We start from the raw sequence: 18,508 nt of genomic DNA, 5'->3' as shown, positions 1-18,508 counted from the left end.
TATAAGGGTGCTAATCCCATCTGTGAGGGCTCTGCCTTTGTGAGCTAATCACCCTCCAAATCACCCCCCTCCTAATCCCATCACGTTGGGGGTTAGAATTTCAATATATGAATTTGGTGAAGAAGGGGCACAGGCATTCTGTCTGTGACACTGTAAAATATATATTTGGTCTTTGACCCTGTTTCCTGGCACACAACTCCTAAAATCGTTAGAATTCCAAAGCGATGTCTTTTGGTATGCTAATAAGTTGACTGCTGGCTGGCTGCCTCTAGGTAGCTTTAGGATTGGGGCTGGTCACCAGAAAGGCCAAGGCAGGATTAGAGTGTTGGGACTTTCAGCTCCAACCCCCAACCTTTGGGCAGGAGAGAGGGACTGATGTTAAACTGAACACCAGTGACCAATGGTTTAATCAATCATGTCTTTGTAATGAAGTCTTCATAAAAACCCAAAAGGAGAACTCCCGGACAGCTGCACATGTAGAGGTTCCTGCAAGGTGGTGCACCCAGGGAGGGCGTGGAAGCTGCCCCCCTTCCCCCCACTTCACCCCACACGTCTCTGCACCTGTATCCTTTGTAATATCCTTTATAATAAACCTGTTGGCCGGGTGCGGTGGCTCACGCCTGTAATTCTAGCACTCTGGGAGGTCGGGGTGGGAGGATCGCTCGAGCTCAGGAGTTCGAGACCAGCCTGAGCAAGAGCGAGACCCCGTCTCTACTAACAATAGAAAAAATAGCTGGGCATCATGGTGCCTGACTGTAGTCCCAGCTACTCAGAAGGCTGAGGCAGAAGGATTGCTTGAGCCCAGGAGTTTGAGGTTGCTGTGAGCTGGGCTGACACCACCCACGGCACTCTACTCAGGGCAATGGAGTGAGACGGTCTCAAAACAAATAAATAAATAAAATAAACCAGTAAAGGTGTCTCCCTGAGTTCTGTAAGCTGCTCTAGCCAATTAATCAAACCCAAAGAGGGGGATGTGGAAACCCCAATTTGAAGCTGGTCAGTCAGAAGTTGTGGAGCCCCAGACTTGCAAGATTGGTGTCTCGGTGGGGGACAGTCTTGGGGACTGAGCCCTCACCCCCTGGGATCTGACACTGCCTCTAGCTTGACAGTGTCAGAATTGGATTGGAGGACATCTCGCTGACGTCCACGGCAGAGCTGATTGCTGGCTTGGTGTCAGGGGGACATTCCCTCCCCTCCCAGTCTGGTCACAGAAGTCTTCCGCGCTGATTGTCGTCGTGGTGTGAGAGCAGAGGAAACACGACTAGAGTTTGTCCTAGTGTCAGACAGTCCGTAGCAGATACTGAGCATCTCTTCACGCACATATTGGTCATTCATACATCGTCTCTGGAGCAATGTATTCAAATCCCTTGCCCATTTTTAAATTGGGTCATTTGTCATTTTGTTAATTTTTTTATTTTTACAAATATTGTTTAATTTAATGAAGCTGGTAAAGACAATGTCCATTTAAAACCCATATCCCAGGCCAAAAAGTACAAATAAAATCAAAAAGAGCAGCGTTCTGTTGTGTACACTTCTGCATGAATAACTTTATTAATTGCTAATGAAAATTAGAACTTTTCTGGGATCTTCTGGCAAGATTTTTTTCTTAATCTTAACGTGCCTTCTCTTCAGTGAGGCCACCGTCGGAGTTAGCCATGACTCTCACCTTACCTGTCATCCCGACTCCAACTGGATGTTCCTCTTCCTTTGGTCCAGACCCTCAAATTTTAAAAGTAACTTTGAGTTAAAGAAAGGTCATTTTTCCACAGCTCAGTTGTCTGAAAAACTTCCGTCTCCACGGAAAGTGGCAGGGGTGAAGCAATCGCGTGCTAGCCCTGGGCCAGGGGAAAGTCGTCACAAACACCTGCATCGGTGGGTCCTGTCTGTCACCACAAGCCTGAAAATGCACAGTCCTGGCAACGGTGGCCTCTCTGTGCACACGTGTCACTTTTGAAAAGGAGCTGGCAATGTGAAGGGGACTGAGGCTTGATCACCAAAAGTCAGCACAAGGGACACAAACAATGATGAATGAATAGGGAGCACTAGAATTCAAATTACCAGATGTGCTAAAGACATGGGGTGCCGGTTTTCAATGCCATTGTGAACATCACGTTACAAAAGAACTATTTTTAAAAATAAAAAAGTATTGAGGGAAAAGAAAAAAATATGAAAAGAATATCTAAACTGTTGAGTGACCTCCCCCGACCCCCATTTGTTTCTGATAAACTTCAATCACATCCTCTTCCTCCATTCCCAGTTCCTTTGGAGTCTGATGGTCACCAATTTGCCGACCTCCACAGAGAAACCTGAGTGAATTCATTGGAACTGCCCGTCTTTGACGTCTGATTCCTTGAGTTTCTTGAGTTGTGTTGCCATTTTCACTTTGAAGTGACTTTCACTGCTATCCTGTCTAGTGACTTTGAGTTTAATGTACTCTCTGTCCTTCTTTTCCCCCAAGTCCTCGGTTGAAAATTTTGCCTCCTGGTCAGACATGGTGACGTTGGCTTCACCTGGGGGTCTCCACACAGCAGCGGCCTCAGGTAGGTGGAACCTCGCTCTGGGGTTTACAAATCCGTCTCCCTCCTTCACAACACAATCCTGCGGCTGCCTGTTTTATTGTTGAGTTGTAAGAGTTCTTTACATGTTCCGGGTACTATACCCTGATTGGATATTTGAATTACAAACATTTTCTCCCATGCTGGGGGCTGTCTTTTCCCTTCTCGATAGTGTCTTCTGAAGCACCACAGTTTTAAATTTGATCAAGTCCAATTTGTCTATTTTTTTCTCTGCTTGTACTTAGATGTCATATCTAAGAAATCATTGCCAAATCCAAGGTCACGAAGATTTACACCTGTTTTCTTCTGAGAGTTTTATCATTTTAGCTCTTAGATTTAGGTCTTTGATCCATTTTGAGTTAATGGTGTGTGTGGTGTGTATGGTGTGTGGTAGAGGTACAACGTCACTCTTTTGCATTTGAAAATCTGGTTGACCCAACATAATTTGTTGAAAACCATCCCCCCATTGAATTTCCTTGGCACCCTTGTCAAAATGCAATTGAGTATAAATATATGGGTTTATCTCTGGACTCTCAATTATATTCTATTGATCTATATTTCTATTCTCATGCCACTACCACACCTGTCTTGATTATAGTAGCTTTGCAGTAAATTTTTGAATCAGGAACTGTGAATTCTCCAAATTTGTTCTTTTTTCAAGATAATTTTGGCTATTGTGGGTCCCTTATGTTTCCATATGAATTTTAGGATCAGCTTGTCCACGGGGATCTTTGAACCTGTGATTCTAAGGCCATAATTTCTGATAATTCCAATATCTGAAGTCATTATGGTCTATTTCTGTTGTCTTTTGTTTGTGCTGATTCTTGCTCATTGTGTCTTATTTCCTTGTGTGCCTGGTTATCTGTGACTGTTTTTTGCTCACTGTATTTGAAAATTATTTGAGAGAATAATTGGAGGCTTAGGATGATAACATCTCCCTTCAGACAAGTTTTTTGTTTGCTTCTAACCAGCACCTGGGGATATTAGCAATCCAAGGGAATTTTGATTCCCATTCAAGGCTTGAGTGTCTTGAATCACTTGTGTGACGGGGCTCAAGGCTTGGTTTTCTGCTGGTTCACGCTTATTTAGAGGACGTCTCAACTTAAAGATGATGTGGGTATCAGAGTCCTCAGCTTGGACGGAAGGCTGGGCTTACCTTTTGTCCTGTCCCTCTCACCCCTCCGTGAGGCTATCAAAGCCACAGCTCAGTTTCAAAGCTGTTTCTTCCAGATTGGCAAATGCCTTCAGGGAAAATGTAGCCCTCCACACTGGGATTTCCTCTCCGGATTCTTTCCTTCTCCTAGATTCTTACTGTGGAATTCTTTACTGCCTTGTTAATTTTTTGACAGTCTTAAGAAGATGATTTTTAAAAAATTGGATCTAAGGACTTTAGTTGTCCTCAGCAGGGGTGTTGGTCCAAATTACCTATCTCACCATTACTTGAAGCAGAAGACCCTGAAAAGCCACGATTTCCCACTGGCGTGTCCTCACCTTTGCCCAGGCTGTGCATAGCCCAGGATGACCCCTCTCTCTCCCTCTCTCAGGCATCCTGAAACCAAAGCCCTGCACAGAACTTTGCCACCAGAAGCTGTCCTAACTCAAGGTCTCTTGCTTTCAGCTCTGGTCACTAGGGTTCACATGTCCATTGCTGTGATCATTCATCATCAAACATTTATGTGGCACCTACAGTATGCCAGGCCCATCCCAGGCACTGGGGACTCAGCTGTGAACAAGACAGAGGCTGGTGCTTACCCTCGAGGAGGGTAACAGAAGGTTCAACCCAGTGTGATCAAGGTTGGGAGGGACAAGCAGAGAGAGCCTTGGGATGCATTGCAAGGAGATCCGACAGGGGGCGGCTTCCCAGAGGAAGTAATATTTAAGCTGAGGCTTGAAGGATGTGTAGCAATTACCAGGCAAACAGGGATGTGGGTGGGGAGGGTGTTCCAGGCAGAGTGAAGGACATCTGTGAAGGCCCGGAGGGGACATGGTGCATGAGGACCGAGCGTGGGGGAGGAGGGTGCCAACAGGGGACGGGGGAGGTGGTTCAGCACCCCTGCCCGCCTTACGGATTCTCCTCTTCCCTCTTCCCTCTCCCCCTACCTAAGATGGAGCTGGAAGCGTGGAGGACCCCACGCTGGAGGGAAAGCAAACTCATTTGATCTTCTCTGCTAAACGATCCCTTTTTGGAAAGGTCACCGTCCTTGGCTCTCACGTCAGTCCCTTAGCTTCTGCCTCCTTCCTCTCTTCCTGCCCGGGAGGATGGAGGATGCCACATCCCCTTGGCATGCGAGGCAGGATTCAGGGCTGAATGAAGCTACAGAGACTGTCTTCCTCAACGGCCCTGCCAGGGTGTCCTCCTCACGAGCCCTGAGGCTCTGCCGGGCCCTTCCTGTGGCACCTCCGGCTCTGTCCTGACCATCCTGTTTGGCTTGGATGAGGTCCCTGATCCCAGGAGCGAGGGGGGATGGAGATGGAAGGGCACAGAGCCCCGAGCCCTGAGCCCTTGGAAACGGTCACAAGCAACACTTCTCCCTACCCAGCCAGGGGTCTGGTGATTGGGACCATACAGGATCCCTGGACCTCACCTGTTCCTCAAGTCACCCCAGTGTCAAGACTCAAAGGGGGAGGCTGGGTTAACCCTCAGTGAACCAGGGGTTGAAAGGGAGAGACTAGAAGATTCGTTGTCTGACGACCAAAGGGTTTATAGTGGGGAGTTGAGTTGAGTCCTAAACGAGGAAGGGTCCCTTCAATCATTTATCCCACTAGGCTCCAGCCGAGCCCATTGTCCAGATGGATAAACTGACACTCGGCCACATGACAAAGGAGAGGCAGAGACCTGAACCCGGTCTCCTGACTCCTGACCCAGTGCTTGTTCCCCTCTTCTGTCCCCTCCATGGTGGTGGTGGCAGTGGTGGGGATTTCAAGGCTCACATTTGGGCTGTGGAGGATAGGGCTGGTGGGGCTGCAGGGCCACCAAGGGGTTAACCTTCTCCAGCCCCAGAGCCTTCTCTGGGAGGAGATTCCAGGCTCCTCTCCCACCTGGTCAGGCTTCACTGGAGGCCGACACTTTCCTGGCCCGGGCTCCAGAGGCATCAACAAAATGGGCTGAACAAAACGTGTCTTGTTCAGTTGTTCTAAGACCTTGTCAGTGCCTTGCAGCCAAAGACCACCAGAAACACACCCGAACAGAGTCGGGTTTTCTGCTCTTTGAGACAGAGGAGGATGCACAATCAGAGAAAGCGTGGGGCGTCTAAGTAAGAGGGGGTCGGAGGAATTTGCAAGATTTGGGCTGGTGCTGGAGGCTTTTGAGGAGGGGTCGAGGAAGTGGAGCTTTGCTCTGGATCGGATGCCATTGCGAAGGGGAGATAATTCTGTGATTGGAGATCTCAGCGATTTTTATCTACAAGGGAAGAGGAAGGAACGGAAGCCAAAGCTATGACTGGCAAAGAAGCCACTCATTTAGCCAGGAGAGAGGGACATTTGGTCATTTTTGTGGTTTGGACATGATTGTGCATTCAGACATGATTGCAAAGTGGTCTCGTTTTCTGTCTTGATCATCACGGTCATAGAGTGGCTGTGTCTGTTGTCGGTGATCTGTGAAATTGATTCTGTTTAACAGGATCACACCAAGGCCGAGCCGGGAGGGCCAGGTCCGCTCCAGCTGTCAGGGCTGTTTCCCTGTTTCTCCATTGGAAACGAAACCGCGTGGAGCCCTGAACGCTGGCCCCACCCCACGATGTGCCCATGAGGGGCAAATGTCAGCCATGTCTGTGGGCCCCAAAGCTGCAGGGGAAGCTCGGCCGAGGTCGGGAAGCAGGAGAGCCTTTGACGTCAGTCCTGGGTTCAAATCCTGACGCTGCTCACGGTTTTGGACAAGTTACTTCCCCCACTTGCCACATCATCTCTTGACAAATACTTAGTGAATGACCACTGTATGGCCAGGGACTGGGGACCTTGGGCCAGTGCCTTAACTCTCTGGGACTCAGTTTATTCCTCTCGAAAATGGAATAAACTTCCAAAATAACCCCCAAGGTTGCTGTGAGGTCAGATGACAAGCTGTGTGCAGAGTGTCAGGCTCACGGTTTGGCACATAGGAGTCCTCCAGACCACCCTGACCACCTAGTGGGACCTTTACTAGTAGAGAAGCAGGAGGACCCCATCCCAGATTCCACCTACTCTGGAGAGCAAGTCCCCTGTGCTCCTGCCCAGGGACCTGAGTCCCCAGCTGGTCCCCATGCAGGCCTGGGGCTGCGCACAGCAGGAGGAGGAGATCCTGGGGTTCTGGCCCCCTGCTCTGCACTGCCAGCTGTTCCCCAAGGCTGGGCACGTGGCACAGCAGGGAGATGGTCCTGCATGTTGGAACTGCCTTGCAGGCAGCCGGGCCCCTGGCACTGCCCAGGCACCAGCTCTACCCCCGCAGACACAGTGTTTCCTTGGGCCCAAGTCTGACCCTGCGTACGCCAGGGGGTGCCTTCCAGCAGGGACATTCTGTGGTTCTCTGGCCTTCCCGAGAGCAGTCCTGGTGCCAGTGTGCCTGCTGGGGCCTGGGGAGGCAGAGAGGGCACCGGGGCAGTGGGGGTGGAAGAGGACATGTGCGGTCCTGCCTCCCCAGGCGTGGAGGAGGGGTGGTGACAGAGGAGGGTGTGAGACCGGCACAGGAGGAAGTTTGTTTACCCATCAGAGGTGGCAGGGGAGGGCCCAGTGCATGGGCTTGAGTGGCGTGGGCGGCAGGAGCCCTCCACTGGGGGTGTGTGCATAGGCGTGCCACATGGGTGTAGGTGCCTGTGTGCGGGCAGGACTCTGGCGCAGGCTGAGTGCACACTCGTGTGTGCGTGTGTGATGCCCCCACCTCTGTGAGTGGGTCTCAGAAGCAACCTGGGTGTAGGATTCACACTGGCCTGAGTCGATTCCCAGTTGAGCTTCTTTCTGGCTGTGTGACTTCAGCATGGTCACTTGCCCTCTCTGAGCCTCATTCACCCACTCCACAAGTACACCTCAAGATCTTGCGTGTGCAGCAGCACACAAGGGGGAGAGGGTCCAAGCCCTCATGCAACTGGTGGTCTTGCCTCAGTTTCCCTGTCTTTAAAGTGAGGGTGGCAGTACCCAACGTCTGTAAAGGGCATCAGGTCTAAGTACTCAGTGTAAATCTGTGTTCTTCCTCCTTCTGGAAACCTCAGTGCTGCTCCCCTTCTTCCAAGGGATACAGCTCTCAGCTGGTGGGAACAGGAAGCCAAGGGCCCCCCTCAGAACACGATCCAGCTCCCAGACTGCCCTTGCTCTGTTCTGCTGGGGGGCCCTGGGAGTGAGAGGCAAAGGCATCTGGGTAGGTGAGTGAGGTGGGGGCCTCGGCATTCCAAGAGGCCTGGCACCTCCCCAGTGCCAGCCAAGGGGAGAAGCGGGGGGGTGGTGGCGGGAGTGGAGGACAAAGATTCTCTGTGGGCCCCCATCAGTCTCTCCCACACACACGCCCAGTGTGGGCACAGGTGTGCAATGGAAACTCCTCCAACAAGTTGGGACACCCTCTTTCTCCGGCGGGTGGGGCTCACGAGGAGGGGGCTGGGGATGGGGCAGAGGAGGTGCCAACTTCCCACTGGGCTGCTGTTTACACCCAAGCGATGAGCTGGCTCTTGGCTCCATTGCCTGCTCACCTGGCCAGGTGTGCTAGGTTCCTGCCTGGCCCCAGTCGGCATTCACAGCTCCGGCCCTGCTGGGTTCTGGCAATGGTAGGGGTGGCCAGAGGACGCTGACTCCAGTCCCTTGCTTAGAACCAGACATGAGGTTTCCTTCTCGGGCCCACGACAAGCCCTGAGTGTCAGGAGCGGCAGTTCCCTCTGCAGGGGAGGCCGGCAGAGCTTTAGGGCGTCACCTGGAGAAGGGGTTGGTGACTTGCCTTTTGTACTTCAAGGGGGATCTTGACAAGGGTGGCTGCTGTTCACCAGCCCAGAAGGCAGGTGGCAAGGAAGCATTGTGCAGCCAAACTAGGAAGGACTCAAGTTAGCCCCAAGCGCGTCCTTGCAGCCCAGGGAGGGATGCTGGAGTCGGAAAGGGGTGCTTCCCCTCGGGGCCTGCCTCTGGTGGGGTGGGAGGTGGGAGAGAGGCCAGGAGAGACAGGAGGAAGGGGCTGGGTGCCCTGTTGCTCCTGCCAGGTGGAGGGCGTGTGGATCCTGCACCCACCCACCCTTTTCTTTCCACGCTGCCAGCCATCACGGCCGAGAGAACCCAGGCTCGGGAGTTGCATAGTTGGAATTGCTGAGTGAACATGAGTAAGTCCCTTGAACCTCTCTGAGCCTCAGTTTGCCTCTTCTGCATGTTGGGCAGAGGTATTTGCCCCTCAGGGCCCATGGGAGACCAGAGTGTCACACTGGCAGCCAGACGTGCCAGGCACTGGTAGATGCCACGCACCCTTGCTTGCGGCATCCACGATCCCTCGCACCGGCCCTCCGAGGCAGGCGCCGCCATGGCTCAGTTTTACAGCTGAGGAAGTTGGGACTTACAGAGAGACTAAGGAGGACACGGGGCAAGCTGGGAGATGCCGTCCGTCCCATGGGGGCCCTGTCCTGTCAGAGAGCAGGCAAGGGAGGCACAGTCACAGATGGTGGCTGCAGAAGGAGAGGCTGGTCACTCGGCTCGGGGCTGAGGCTGGCCCATCTGGGGGGAGTCCTTGTAACCCAGGCAGGGTGTCCTCTCCCGGTCACCTTCCAAAGTTTCATTTCCTGAAGCTACGGGTCACAGCGGCAGAGTCGGTCTGCCCTAATAAGGACGTGGGGACATGGGCACGTAGGCCCCAGGTTCTGCCCAATGCCCACCATCCTCAGCTCAAAGGGCTGCCCCCAGGGACACCTGCCCCCTCACTGGCCCCTCTGCTCTCCAGGCGAGAGCTCCGGCCCCTAGTCCCGTGGCTGGTCCCTGCTCCCTGTGCCCACTGCTGGGCTCTGGGCTTCCTCCGCCCAGGGTCTTTGGTGCTGGGGTGTCCAGAGAGAGGCAGGAGGCTCTCTGTTCTGCCCTGGCTCCAACCCCACTTGGGTTTTGTTACATTCAAAGAACAGGAGGGATGGGATCTAATGCACCAGCAGGTACGCGGGGTGACAGGCCACTGGGAAGAGGAGGGGCCAGGCTGAGAGCCCAGGCAGCCGACTCCAGTGCCCGCACTTCCTAGTTCCTTACTTTCCTCTCCCCATCATCCGCTCAGCCTCCGCTAGACCTTATTCCCGCACCCCTCTCCTGTCATCTTGCGATGCCCCAGGTGTGGCCTCCTCCTCTCTCCTGGACTTCACCCACCTCCCTCTGGCCTCCCAGCCCCACCCGACCACCTCCCAGCCCCATGCTGAATCCCTCAGTGGCTCCCCCGTTGCCTCCTGCTGAAATCCCAACTGGTGGGTCTGGCGTTCAGGGCCTGCGCCGTTCATTGGCCAAGCCATGAACCCCCGAGGCCTGTAGGGCCTTCTTCCAGAAGCTTCCCTGCTCTGAGTCAGCCTGTGTGTAGAGGTGACGGCGGCAATGGTTTCGTGAGTCGCTAAGGGGAGCTGAGGCCCACCGTGCTCCGAGTGCCATGGCAGGGAGGCTCCGCAGAGGCCCAGCCCCTCTCCCTCGGGCCTTGCAGCCACGGGCACCAAGCGGCCCTGGGCAGGGCTGAGCCCTCCTTGGCGGTTGCCTGCCCCAATCTCCATAAATCAGAGCTAACAAGCGGGTGGCTCCTGTGCAAATCACCCGAGGTGCTGCGTGTGCCCATTGGCCCCGCTGCCCGCCCACGTGCCCGCCGCCCCCTCGCAGGCAGGTCTGGGGCACCGGCCCGAGGCCTCCTCCCAGCTCCGTCCTGGGGGAAGGCCCACTTCCCCTCTCCGGGCAGCCAGGTCTCTACCCCCGGCCCTGCCCAGGCGGCCCCCAACACGTTGTTTTCCCTGCTGGGTCTGGCTCAGCCTCCAGGGCCTGCCGGTCACGTAGCCAAACTTGTTCCTCCTCTCGGGCCGCCCAGGCTGCTGAGCACAGCAGTTTCCTGCTGGGAGAGCACAATGGAGCCTGCCCCAAGGGACCCGCCCTGGGGAGGCGCCAGCCGCCTCTGAGTGCTGTGTGACCCCGGACGGGACCCACGCCCTCTCTGAGCCCTGGTTTCCTTCATGAGAAGTGAGAGGTGAGACAAGGTCACGTGTGGCCACTCCAATTAGGGCAGCAGCACAGCATGGGCACATGCCAGGCCCGCATCCTCACAGGTCAGGACAGAGGGAGGCTAACTCACCCGGCCACAGCCGAACCCCCTTTTTCTGTCCACCATCCCCACTTCTTCCCAGGCTCCTGCCTGGGGGTCAGCTCTCCCTGTCCCTATCCCACCCCCACCCCACAGCCTCCTCCTCCTCCTCCCAGGAGGGCCCGCTGGGCTGGGGTGGAGGAAGTGTTAAAAGGTACAAATTAGATTGGGGGCACCAGCCAGCTGCCCCCCCACCGCTGGCAGCAGGGAAGGTTAGGGGGCTGTGGGCAGAGGCAGGAGGGAGAGCCACCGAGAGCTGGAGATAAACTTCAGGCCCACGGTGGGGGGGGAGGGAGCCAGCCAGTTTGGGGCCAAGAATCACTTGACAAGCCCCCAGCAAGGAGTTCCTGAGGCTGGGAGAAGAGGCCGTCCAGAGCTCTGTTCCTCCCGCCTGCCCGTCTCCCTCTGCCGTGCCATCAGCCGCAGCCTGGACAACCTCTTATCTCCACATTTGGACTGGGTTCTCCAACCCCCAAATCCTGAGACCCAAGGCCTGACCCTGGACCTCCGCTTCTCAATGGTGGGTGGATGGGGAGGGCCACAGCCCCCTGGGGAGTGACACTTCCCCAGGACGTAAAAATGAGCCCAGATGCCCCTGCCTGCCTGGGCCATGGGTCAGGGTCTGCCCCCAAATAGTGTGTCCCCAAAGGAAGGCCTTCCTCAGAGCACTGCAGAGGTTTCCAGGTGAGAACCGGGGTGATTGGGAGGGTGAGCCCTTCCTTGGCAGGGTCTGGGAGGCTCCCTGGGGTGCGGGGTATGGGGGAGAAGAAGTGGCTACTATTCCCAAAGCCCCATCTCTCCCCTCCCCGGTTCAGTGTCCAAGGCCTGGCAAACACGCCTGAAGCCCACCACCCCAGCCTCCCAGGGTCAGAGGCTTGGCCTGGCCACCACTCAGCCCTGACCTCCGCCCTGGCCCCCCCAGGCCCTGCAAGTGTGGCCAGCAGTCCCACTCTGGAGCTCAGGGTCCCACAGGGAGCCGGCCGAGCCCTCCTCCCTCCTCCCCTCCCGTCCCAGCCCTACTCCGGGTGCTCTCAGGCAGACTAGGCAGACGGGATTTGGAATCCTAGCACTTGCCTCTCCGGGCCTCAGTTTCCTCATCTGCACGGCCGTCCTCGGCTGGTCGCGAGGACTCAAAGGCACAGCGAACACAGCAGGCTCACCCCTGGGAGCTGTGGAGTCACAGGAATCTTCGTTTCTGGAGGGTCCTGCCCTTCTCTCCTGCACTTCCGCCCTCCTCGTTCCACTGTTGCCACCTCTTCGGCCTCCAAGTCTGTGGAAGTTCCCCCCTTCCTCACACAGGGCCTGCCCCACCCCCGCCCCCTCCCCAAACTGGCATCTGTGCTTCCCAGAGGTTCTCAAAGCCCAGTTTGGGGGGCCAGGCGTGGGCCCAGCTATTCAGGAGGCTGAGGCAAGAGGACAGCTTGAGCCTGGGAGTTCGAGGCTGCAGAGTGCTATTTACAAAAAAGCCCAGTTTGGGGACCTCCTACATCAGCTGTCCCTGGGGGGGTTCAGACACCTCACCGGCCTCAGGGAATCGGGACCTGGGTGGCAGGGAGTGGGGGAGGGCTGGGTTCTGATGGCTGCCGCTGTTCTGTGCAGGGAGGAGTCTCACCTCTCAGGTGAGCCTGGGGTCTGCCCCTCAGTGGGCACTACCCCGGCCCCCTCCCGCATCCCTGCTGGGAAAACCGCTTTCCCAGAGTGTCGGTTTCTCCCCGCACCCGCCCCACCCGCTTCCCAGGCTGGGAGGGCGGGGCTGGGCTGGGCAGGGCTGGGCAGGGGAGACCAGCTGGGCTGTGTTTGTTTTTGGGGTTTTCCTCTTAGACTGGTTCTCTAAACAAAAGGGCTGGGTGGTGGTGGGGACAGAGCCAGCCCCAGCCCCTTGGGGAGCCACGGGGGTTCCCATAGACTCCTTAGACTCCTCCCTGGGCCAGGCTGTCTTAGGGAACCTGTGATACAGCAGCTGTTTCCCCAGTTTATAGAGGAGGAGACTGAGGCTCAGAGAGGCCTGGTGACATGCTCAAGGGCACACAGCTGACGAGTGGGGCTGGTGGCCCGGGGGGCAGAGAGGGTGGGACGACTCAGCAGGAGCTTGGCGTGGGGCGGCCCAATGCCGGCACCCCCTCCTCCCTCCCGCCACCGCCACCGGGCCTTGCTCCCCCAAATCTCTCTTCTGCAGGCAGCTCCACCTCAGCCTTGTCCTCGTCAGTCTCCCAGGCTGGGCACAAACCCCTCGTGGCTCCAGCTCCAGCATGCAAAGCCTTGACATCGGCCGTAACAGTGACACTCCAGGAGTTTGCGTGGGCCAAGCTCTGTTCTGAGAGGCGTTACCGAGATCAGCTGACTTAATCCTCCTGATGGCTCGGTGAGGTGGGTACTGACTGTCATAATTCCCATTTGCAGGTGAGGAACCTGAGGCCCAGGGCGGTGGAGTAACTTGACCACAGGCAGCAGAGGCAGAGTCACACCCAGGCAGCCTGGCCCCGGAGCCCACGCACTGGATTTCTCCGTGTTTCGCCTCTGGCTCTCCAGCCTGGACCTCTGACCTGGGCATCAGGTGGACCCCTCTCCCCGATTTCCTGTGGGCTCCCAGGATAAGGGGGTCACTGTCCCTGGCTGGTCCCCACTGTAACTCCCATCTCACTCCACCCTGAGGCCTGTGGACTCCATGTCCCCAGCCCATTGTCTTGGGGCCCACTCATTCATGCCGTGTCCCCACGCCCAGCACTGCAGGTGTCGCACACAGTAGGGCCTCTCAGAGGGGCGAAGTGGATTCCAGCCCAGGAGCCGGCCCCAGCTTCCCCACAGTGCCCTCTGCTGGTCAGACCCGGCACCGCCCCGGGGCCTCGCGGCCATTAGCCAGGGCTTGATCCGGGATCACCTAATAACCCCCTGGGTTTATAGCGCTCCTTTCTTCCACCGAGCTCAAAGCACTTTCCCATCTGTGATCTCCCTGGCCGGGGACAAGCCCCAGGAGTGTGGGAGGGCCCACCATTCATCTCCCCATTTTACAGAGACAGACCAAGGCCTGGAGAGGGATGGGGCGAGCCCCGGCGTGCTGCTGGCAGATGCAGAAAAGAACTAAAAGATCCACTTATCCAGCCCTCTCGGTCACAGACGAACAAACACAGGGAGGCCCAGAAGGGAACCAACTTGCCCAAATGAGCCCTGGGCTAGAACTCCGCTGTCCTAAACACCGTCCAGGGCTTTCCCACGACAGCGAGATCTCTGCCTGCAGAGACACGGAGCAAGGCCTCGGCCAAGTCATCAAACATACCAAGTCCCTGTTGTCCCATGTGAACTTCCCACCCCTGCCTACCTCCCAGGAGGTGGCAGCTGGGGATGGGCTCATGGGCTGTGAAGGCTGTGAAGCCAGGTGAGGCCAGGAGAGACCGAATGAGACCCGGGAAAGCCAGGTAGGGCAAAGGTGGGAAAATGAGAGCATTGGTTCACACTGCAGATTCCAGCAGGACCCTCAGCCCCGCCCGCCCGGCATAAACACCACCCAGCAGGAGACGCCAGGCCAAGGCTTGACCCTCTGAGGGACCAGCATGTCGCATGCCGCCCACATCCTGCCAGGTCATCAAAAATGGGAAGCAACGGTCAACCAGTCTGACCGTAAGTCTCAATCTCCCTGTTGAGCCCCTCCTGGCACTTCTCATGATTTGTCAATTTATATATTTACTCCAGTGACTTGCCAATGTCTGTCTCCTCTGCCAGACTCGAGGCGTCTGCAAACTTTTTCTGTAAAGGGCCGGAGGGGAAATAGTTTCGTCTTTGAGAGCCGAACCATCTCTGTCACAACTATACCACTCTGCCGTGGGGTGGCAGAGCAGCCAGAGCCAACACGTAAACTAATGAGCATGGATGTTTCGATAAAACTTTATTTACAAAAACAGACTGAGGGGCCATGTTTGTCCCGTGGGCTATAGTTTGCTGACACCTACTGGAATTCCCAAGACAGCTGGTCCACATCTGTTTGCTCTCAGCTGTGTCCCATTGTGTGGGCAGACAGCGCACTGTAGGCGCTGCTTAAATCAATATTTGAGGATCAAGAGAGTGAAACAGGCAAGACTCCTGTGGGTAGGGCTGGATGGTCACGTCCGGTGTGGGCTGACCAGGGTGGGAGGGGGCACAGCTTGTGCAAACATCCAGAGGCAGGAATGGAGGGGACACTGCCTGTCCTGAGGCCCCAGGAGTTTCCAGGCTCGGAATCACCCCAGAGGTCAAGATAGAGGGGAATGCTGGGAGGCTAAGGGCTGTCCCAGCAAGGCCATAGCTCGGACCCCCCTCCTAGGGTTACTGGGAGGGTTAAACATGGCAGGAGGGGTAAGGGTCTCTGCCCTGCACCTGACACACAAAAGGGCCTCAGCTGCCATGATTATTTTTGGTGTTGTTATTAACCCGCACACCTGAAATTGCTCCTCAGCCTCCCCCCAGTGGCCCTGCCGAGGTCAGCAGGGCTCTCCCCGCCGGGGTGGGTCCTCACAATGACCCTGAGGATGCCTGTCTCTGCAGCAGCTGGGGACCTCCATCCCAGTGCTGGGGACTCCTCAGCACCTGTTTAGTCACCAGGCTGGAAGCCTCCCCAGGGCAGGAGCTGGTCTCATCCCAGTGTCCCCTGTGCTCAGGTCATGGCCTGGCAAAGTGGCCGTGTCTCCCCCGTCAGACTGGGAGCTTGCCCTCCGTCTCCCCATGCCACCTAGTCCCGCTGGTTGCCGGGGCAGGACACTGACCTGACATCCAACTCCATCTGGCAGCCTCCAATCCCGAGCCTGGAACAGAGAGTGGGCACATTCCAAGGTCAGCCTGTGACTTTCTCAGGCTCCTAGAAAGGCCCCAAGCCTCAGGGACCCCCAGGCAGGGCCAGGACACCAGAAGTGGCACCCAGCGCCTGAAACCTCCAGATCGGAGCAGGGAGTCCTGCTGGCTGTGAGTTCCTTTCCTGGGTCTCAGTCTCCACATCTGTACAGTGGGGGTGAGGACCAGGTGATGTCTGACTCCAGGAGTATGGGGAGTCTATACAGGACTTTGTGCAGATTTTAAAAAGGCCTCCCCTCTGGGTAGAGGCAGCCTTGTGGTGCACAGCTTAGAGATGACACCTTTGTGCTAAGAAAAGGCCCTGTGGTGGAGCTCAGGACTTGGTGACCAGAATATGGGCAGGGTTTCAGTCCCCCTTGCCCTCGGCTGGGCACCTTTGTGCAGGGCATGGGAGGCACACCGTGAGGCATGGCTGGGTCTGAGTCGCCCGTGTGGTGCTTTCTGGGTCAATCGGCCAAGGGAGGACTGAAAACGAACGCAGGAGAGAATAACGCTGTCTCAGGCTGCCCCCTGCCGGCCAGATGCTGCATCACACCCACAGCGCAGAAAAGTCAACTCAGGTGAGCCTTTCTCTGGCCTCTGCCGGGGCCTGCAGGAGCGTCCTCCTGCCGGCAGAGACCCTGGACCCAGGAGTCAGGCTACCAGGCCTCTGCGGTAGTTCTGGCTATCTCGGACTCCGACGTTCATGCCGGTCAGTTCCACACTGACTCAATCCTCTCGTTGTACAGATTGGTGCTCAGAGAGGGGCAGGGGCTTGCCAAAGTCACACAGCAAACAAATGGCAGAGTAGAGACTAGAACCCAGGCCTCCTGCCTGTCATCTCAGCCCCTCTGAGGAGGGGATCCTGTCACGAGGACCAGCCCTGGGCCAGGCATCTTACAGCTGAATCCCGTGAACCTGTTCACTCAGCGGGCTGGAAGCTCCCCCAGCGCCCAGCACAGTGGCTGTGTCTCCTCCATCAGACTTGCAGCCCCCCAAGGGCTTACCCTTCTCTCTCTCCCTCTCCTGTCTCATCTAGCTGGTTGCCTGGGGGTGAGGCAGGGAGAAGACCTGACTCCCAGCTCTAGCCGGAAGCCCCCAACGCTGAGCCTGAGGTCAGCCAGTGGCCTTTTTCTCAGGCCCCAATCCCTGGCCCCTGGGACCCCCAGGCAGGGCTGGGCCTCCAGAGAAACAGGGAGCTGTAAGGGGAAACGCCCAGGCCTCCGCCCCACTGGAGAATGAATGGGAGGGGGCTTGGTGTACAGATGAGGAAAGAGAAGGTGGGTCTTCTTAGTGTTCTTTGGACAAAGACCAGGTCCCACTGTGAGGCCCTGCGGGAGCTGGTTCCTGCCTCCTCTTTCCCTCCTCCTCCTGGGACCCGGCCTTCCTCTCACTTCCAGACGCCGGCCACGGTCCACACTGTTCCCGCTCCCTCTGTCTGCCTAGCCACGGCCCACTGATCTGCCAGCAGTGGGTGCAGTCACTGTCACCTCCGCTGGCTCTGCCCTCCATGCCCAAGACCAGATCAAGTCCCTTTTCCACTCTCAAGGGCTCTTTCCTAGCGCTCCCAGGGACAAGTTCCAAACGTATCTGGGTTACTATTGGGTTAACACCTGCCTCCCCGACCAGACCGTAGACTCCGATGAGCAGGGACCTGGTCCGTCTCGTTGACGCTGTCATCTCAGAATGTAGGAGGCGCTCAGTGAGTATGTGCTGGATGAATGAAAGTTCGAATCAGTCCTGATGGGGGACCTTGGACAAGTCTCACTTTCTTGCATTCATTCAACAAATACTTATTCAACATCTTCTATGTATCGTTCTGGGCATAGGATTCAGATCCGGATTCATCTGGCTGCCAGCTCTGTTCTAGTGTGCTGAACAAGCTCTGCCCTTCCAGAGATGTCCGAGGCCTGGGAAGGACACCCTCTGCCCACCCTCGCTCTCTGCCACTGGTCCCCTGGACGTTGTATATGCCAGTTCGCTGCGGGCCCCCAGGTGTCCCCACCTTCAAACCTTTCTGCACACCAAGGCCCCCCGCCCACTGCCAACAGCCCACTCAACCTTCAGACTCCACTTCCAGGGCCACAGTTGCCTGGAAGCCATCCCCACGGCCCTTGGCAGAAGTGACTCTCCTCTCACTTGGCTGGCATGGAGAGCAGCACTGATCCCCTGACCCCGAGCTATTTATGCACGTGGCTCCTGCAGTGTCCCCGCCCCACCCCCAGGAGTGCCCGGGCAGCAGCGGCTCTGATTCATTGCCGTAATGGCTCCTGTTGATTAATCTCGCTCCGGCCAAACCCTGCGGCATCTCCACGCTCCAGCGCCCACACCGGGGCGGGCACTCAGGGCTTGATGAACAGGAGTAAGGCCGCAGGAGTGGGGGCGCTGCCTGGATCCCCAAAATCATGACAGGCGAAGGGGATGCGAGCTGTGAAGGGCACAGCCTGGACGCTCTGTCCCAAGGCCCCTCACCCACGGTAGGCTCCTGTCCCCTCTCCCCCACGAGTGGGCACAGCAAGGAGGGCGCTGGGGCAGGCAGTGGAAGGTCACAGGGCAGATGGGGTGAGCTGGGAAAGGACAGCCTGCCCCGGGGGAGGACAAGCACACATCTTGGAGCTGTCTGGACACTGTCCGCTTCAGCAGAATTCCAAGGACTGGGAAGGTGAACATGCGCGTGTGAGGGGAGCTGCCGCCCCTGCATGGCCCAGGCCGGGCTGGTGCCAGGGCTGGGCTGACAGGCAGGAGACCTGGGTTCTAGTCCCCACTCTGCCATCAATGTGCTGTGTGACCTTGGGCAAGGCCGTGCCCCTCTCTGAGCAGCAGTCAGTACAATGAGAGGATTGAGTCAGTGTGGAACTGACCGGCATGAACGCCAGAGGCCGGGAGAGCCAGAACCAGCGCAGCCCAGCCCAGC

At 56.8% G+C, this 18,508-nt stretch overlaps 1 protein-coding gene across 1 annotated transcript; it reads right to left on the bottom strand.

Moving 5' to 3' along the window:
• Positions 1-2,179: 2,179 nt before the first annotated feature.
• Positions 2,180-2,493, bottom strand: LOC138389176 (small ubiquitin-related modifier 1-like). The gene is made up of 2 exons (XM_069477377.1): positions 2,341-2,493; positions 2,180-2,269 (listed from the first exon to the last, which is right to left on the bottom strand). Exons 1-2 carry the CDS (start codon positions 2,491-2,493, stop codon positions 2,180-2,182), a joined length of 243 nt encoding a protein of 80 aa, XP_069333478.1.
• Positions 2,494-18,508: the final 16,015 nt, after the last annotated feature.

The sequence above is a fragment of the Eulemur rufifrons genome, chromosome 8, assembly GCF_041146395.1.
Source record: "Eulemur rufifrons isolate Redbay chromosome 8, OSU_ERuf_1, whole genome shotgun sequence".
Lineage (NCBI taxonomy): Eukaryota > Metazoa > Chordata > Mammalia > Primates > Lemuridae > Eulemur > Eulemur rufifrons.
The sequence above is the reverse complement of the archived record's forward strand: the minus strand, read 5'-3'. Positions and strand labels throughout refer to the sequence as shown.

Bases quoted from the DNA above. Each gene is read 5' to 3' on its own strand.
- LOC138389176 (XM_069477377.1), bottom strand. From the start codon at position 2,493: ATGTCTGACCAGGAGGCAAAATTTTCAACCGAGGACTTGGGGGAAAAG. The intron at 2,270-2,340 runs GTCAAAGACGGG...GGTGACCATCAG, and splicing joins AGAAACTCAAGGAATCAGAC to ACTCCAAAGGAACTGGGAAT.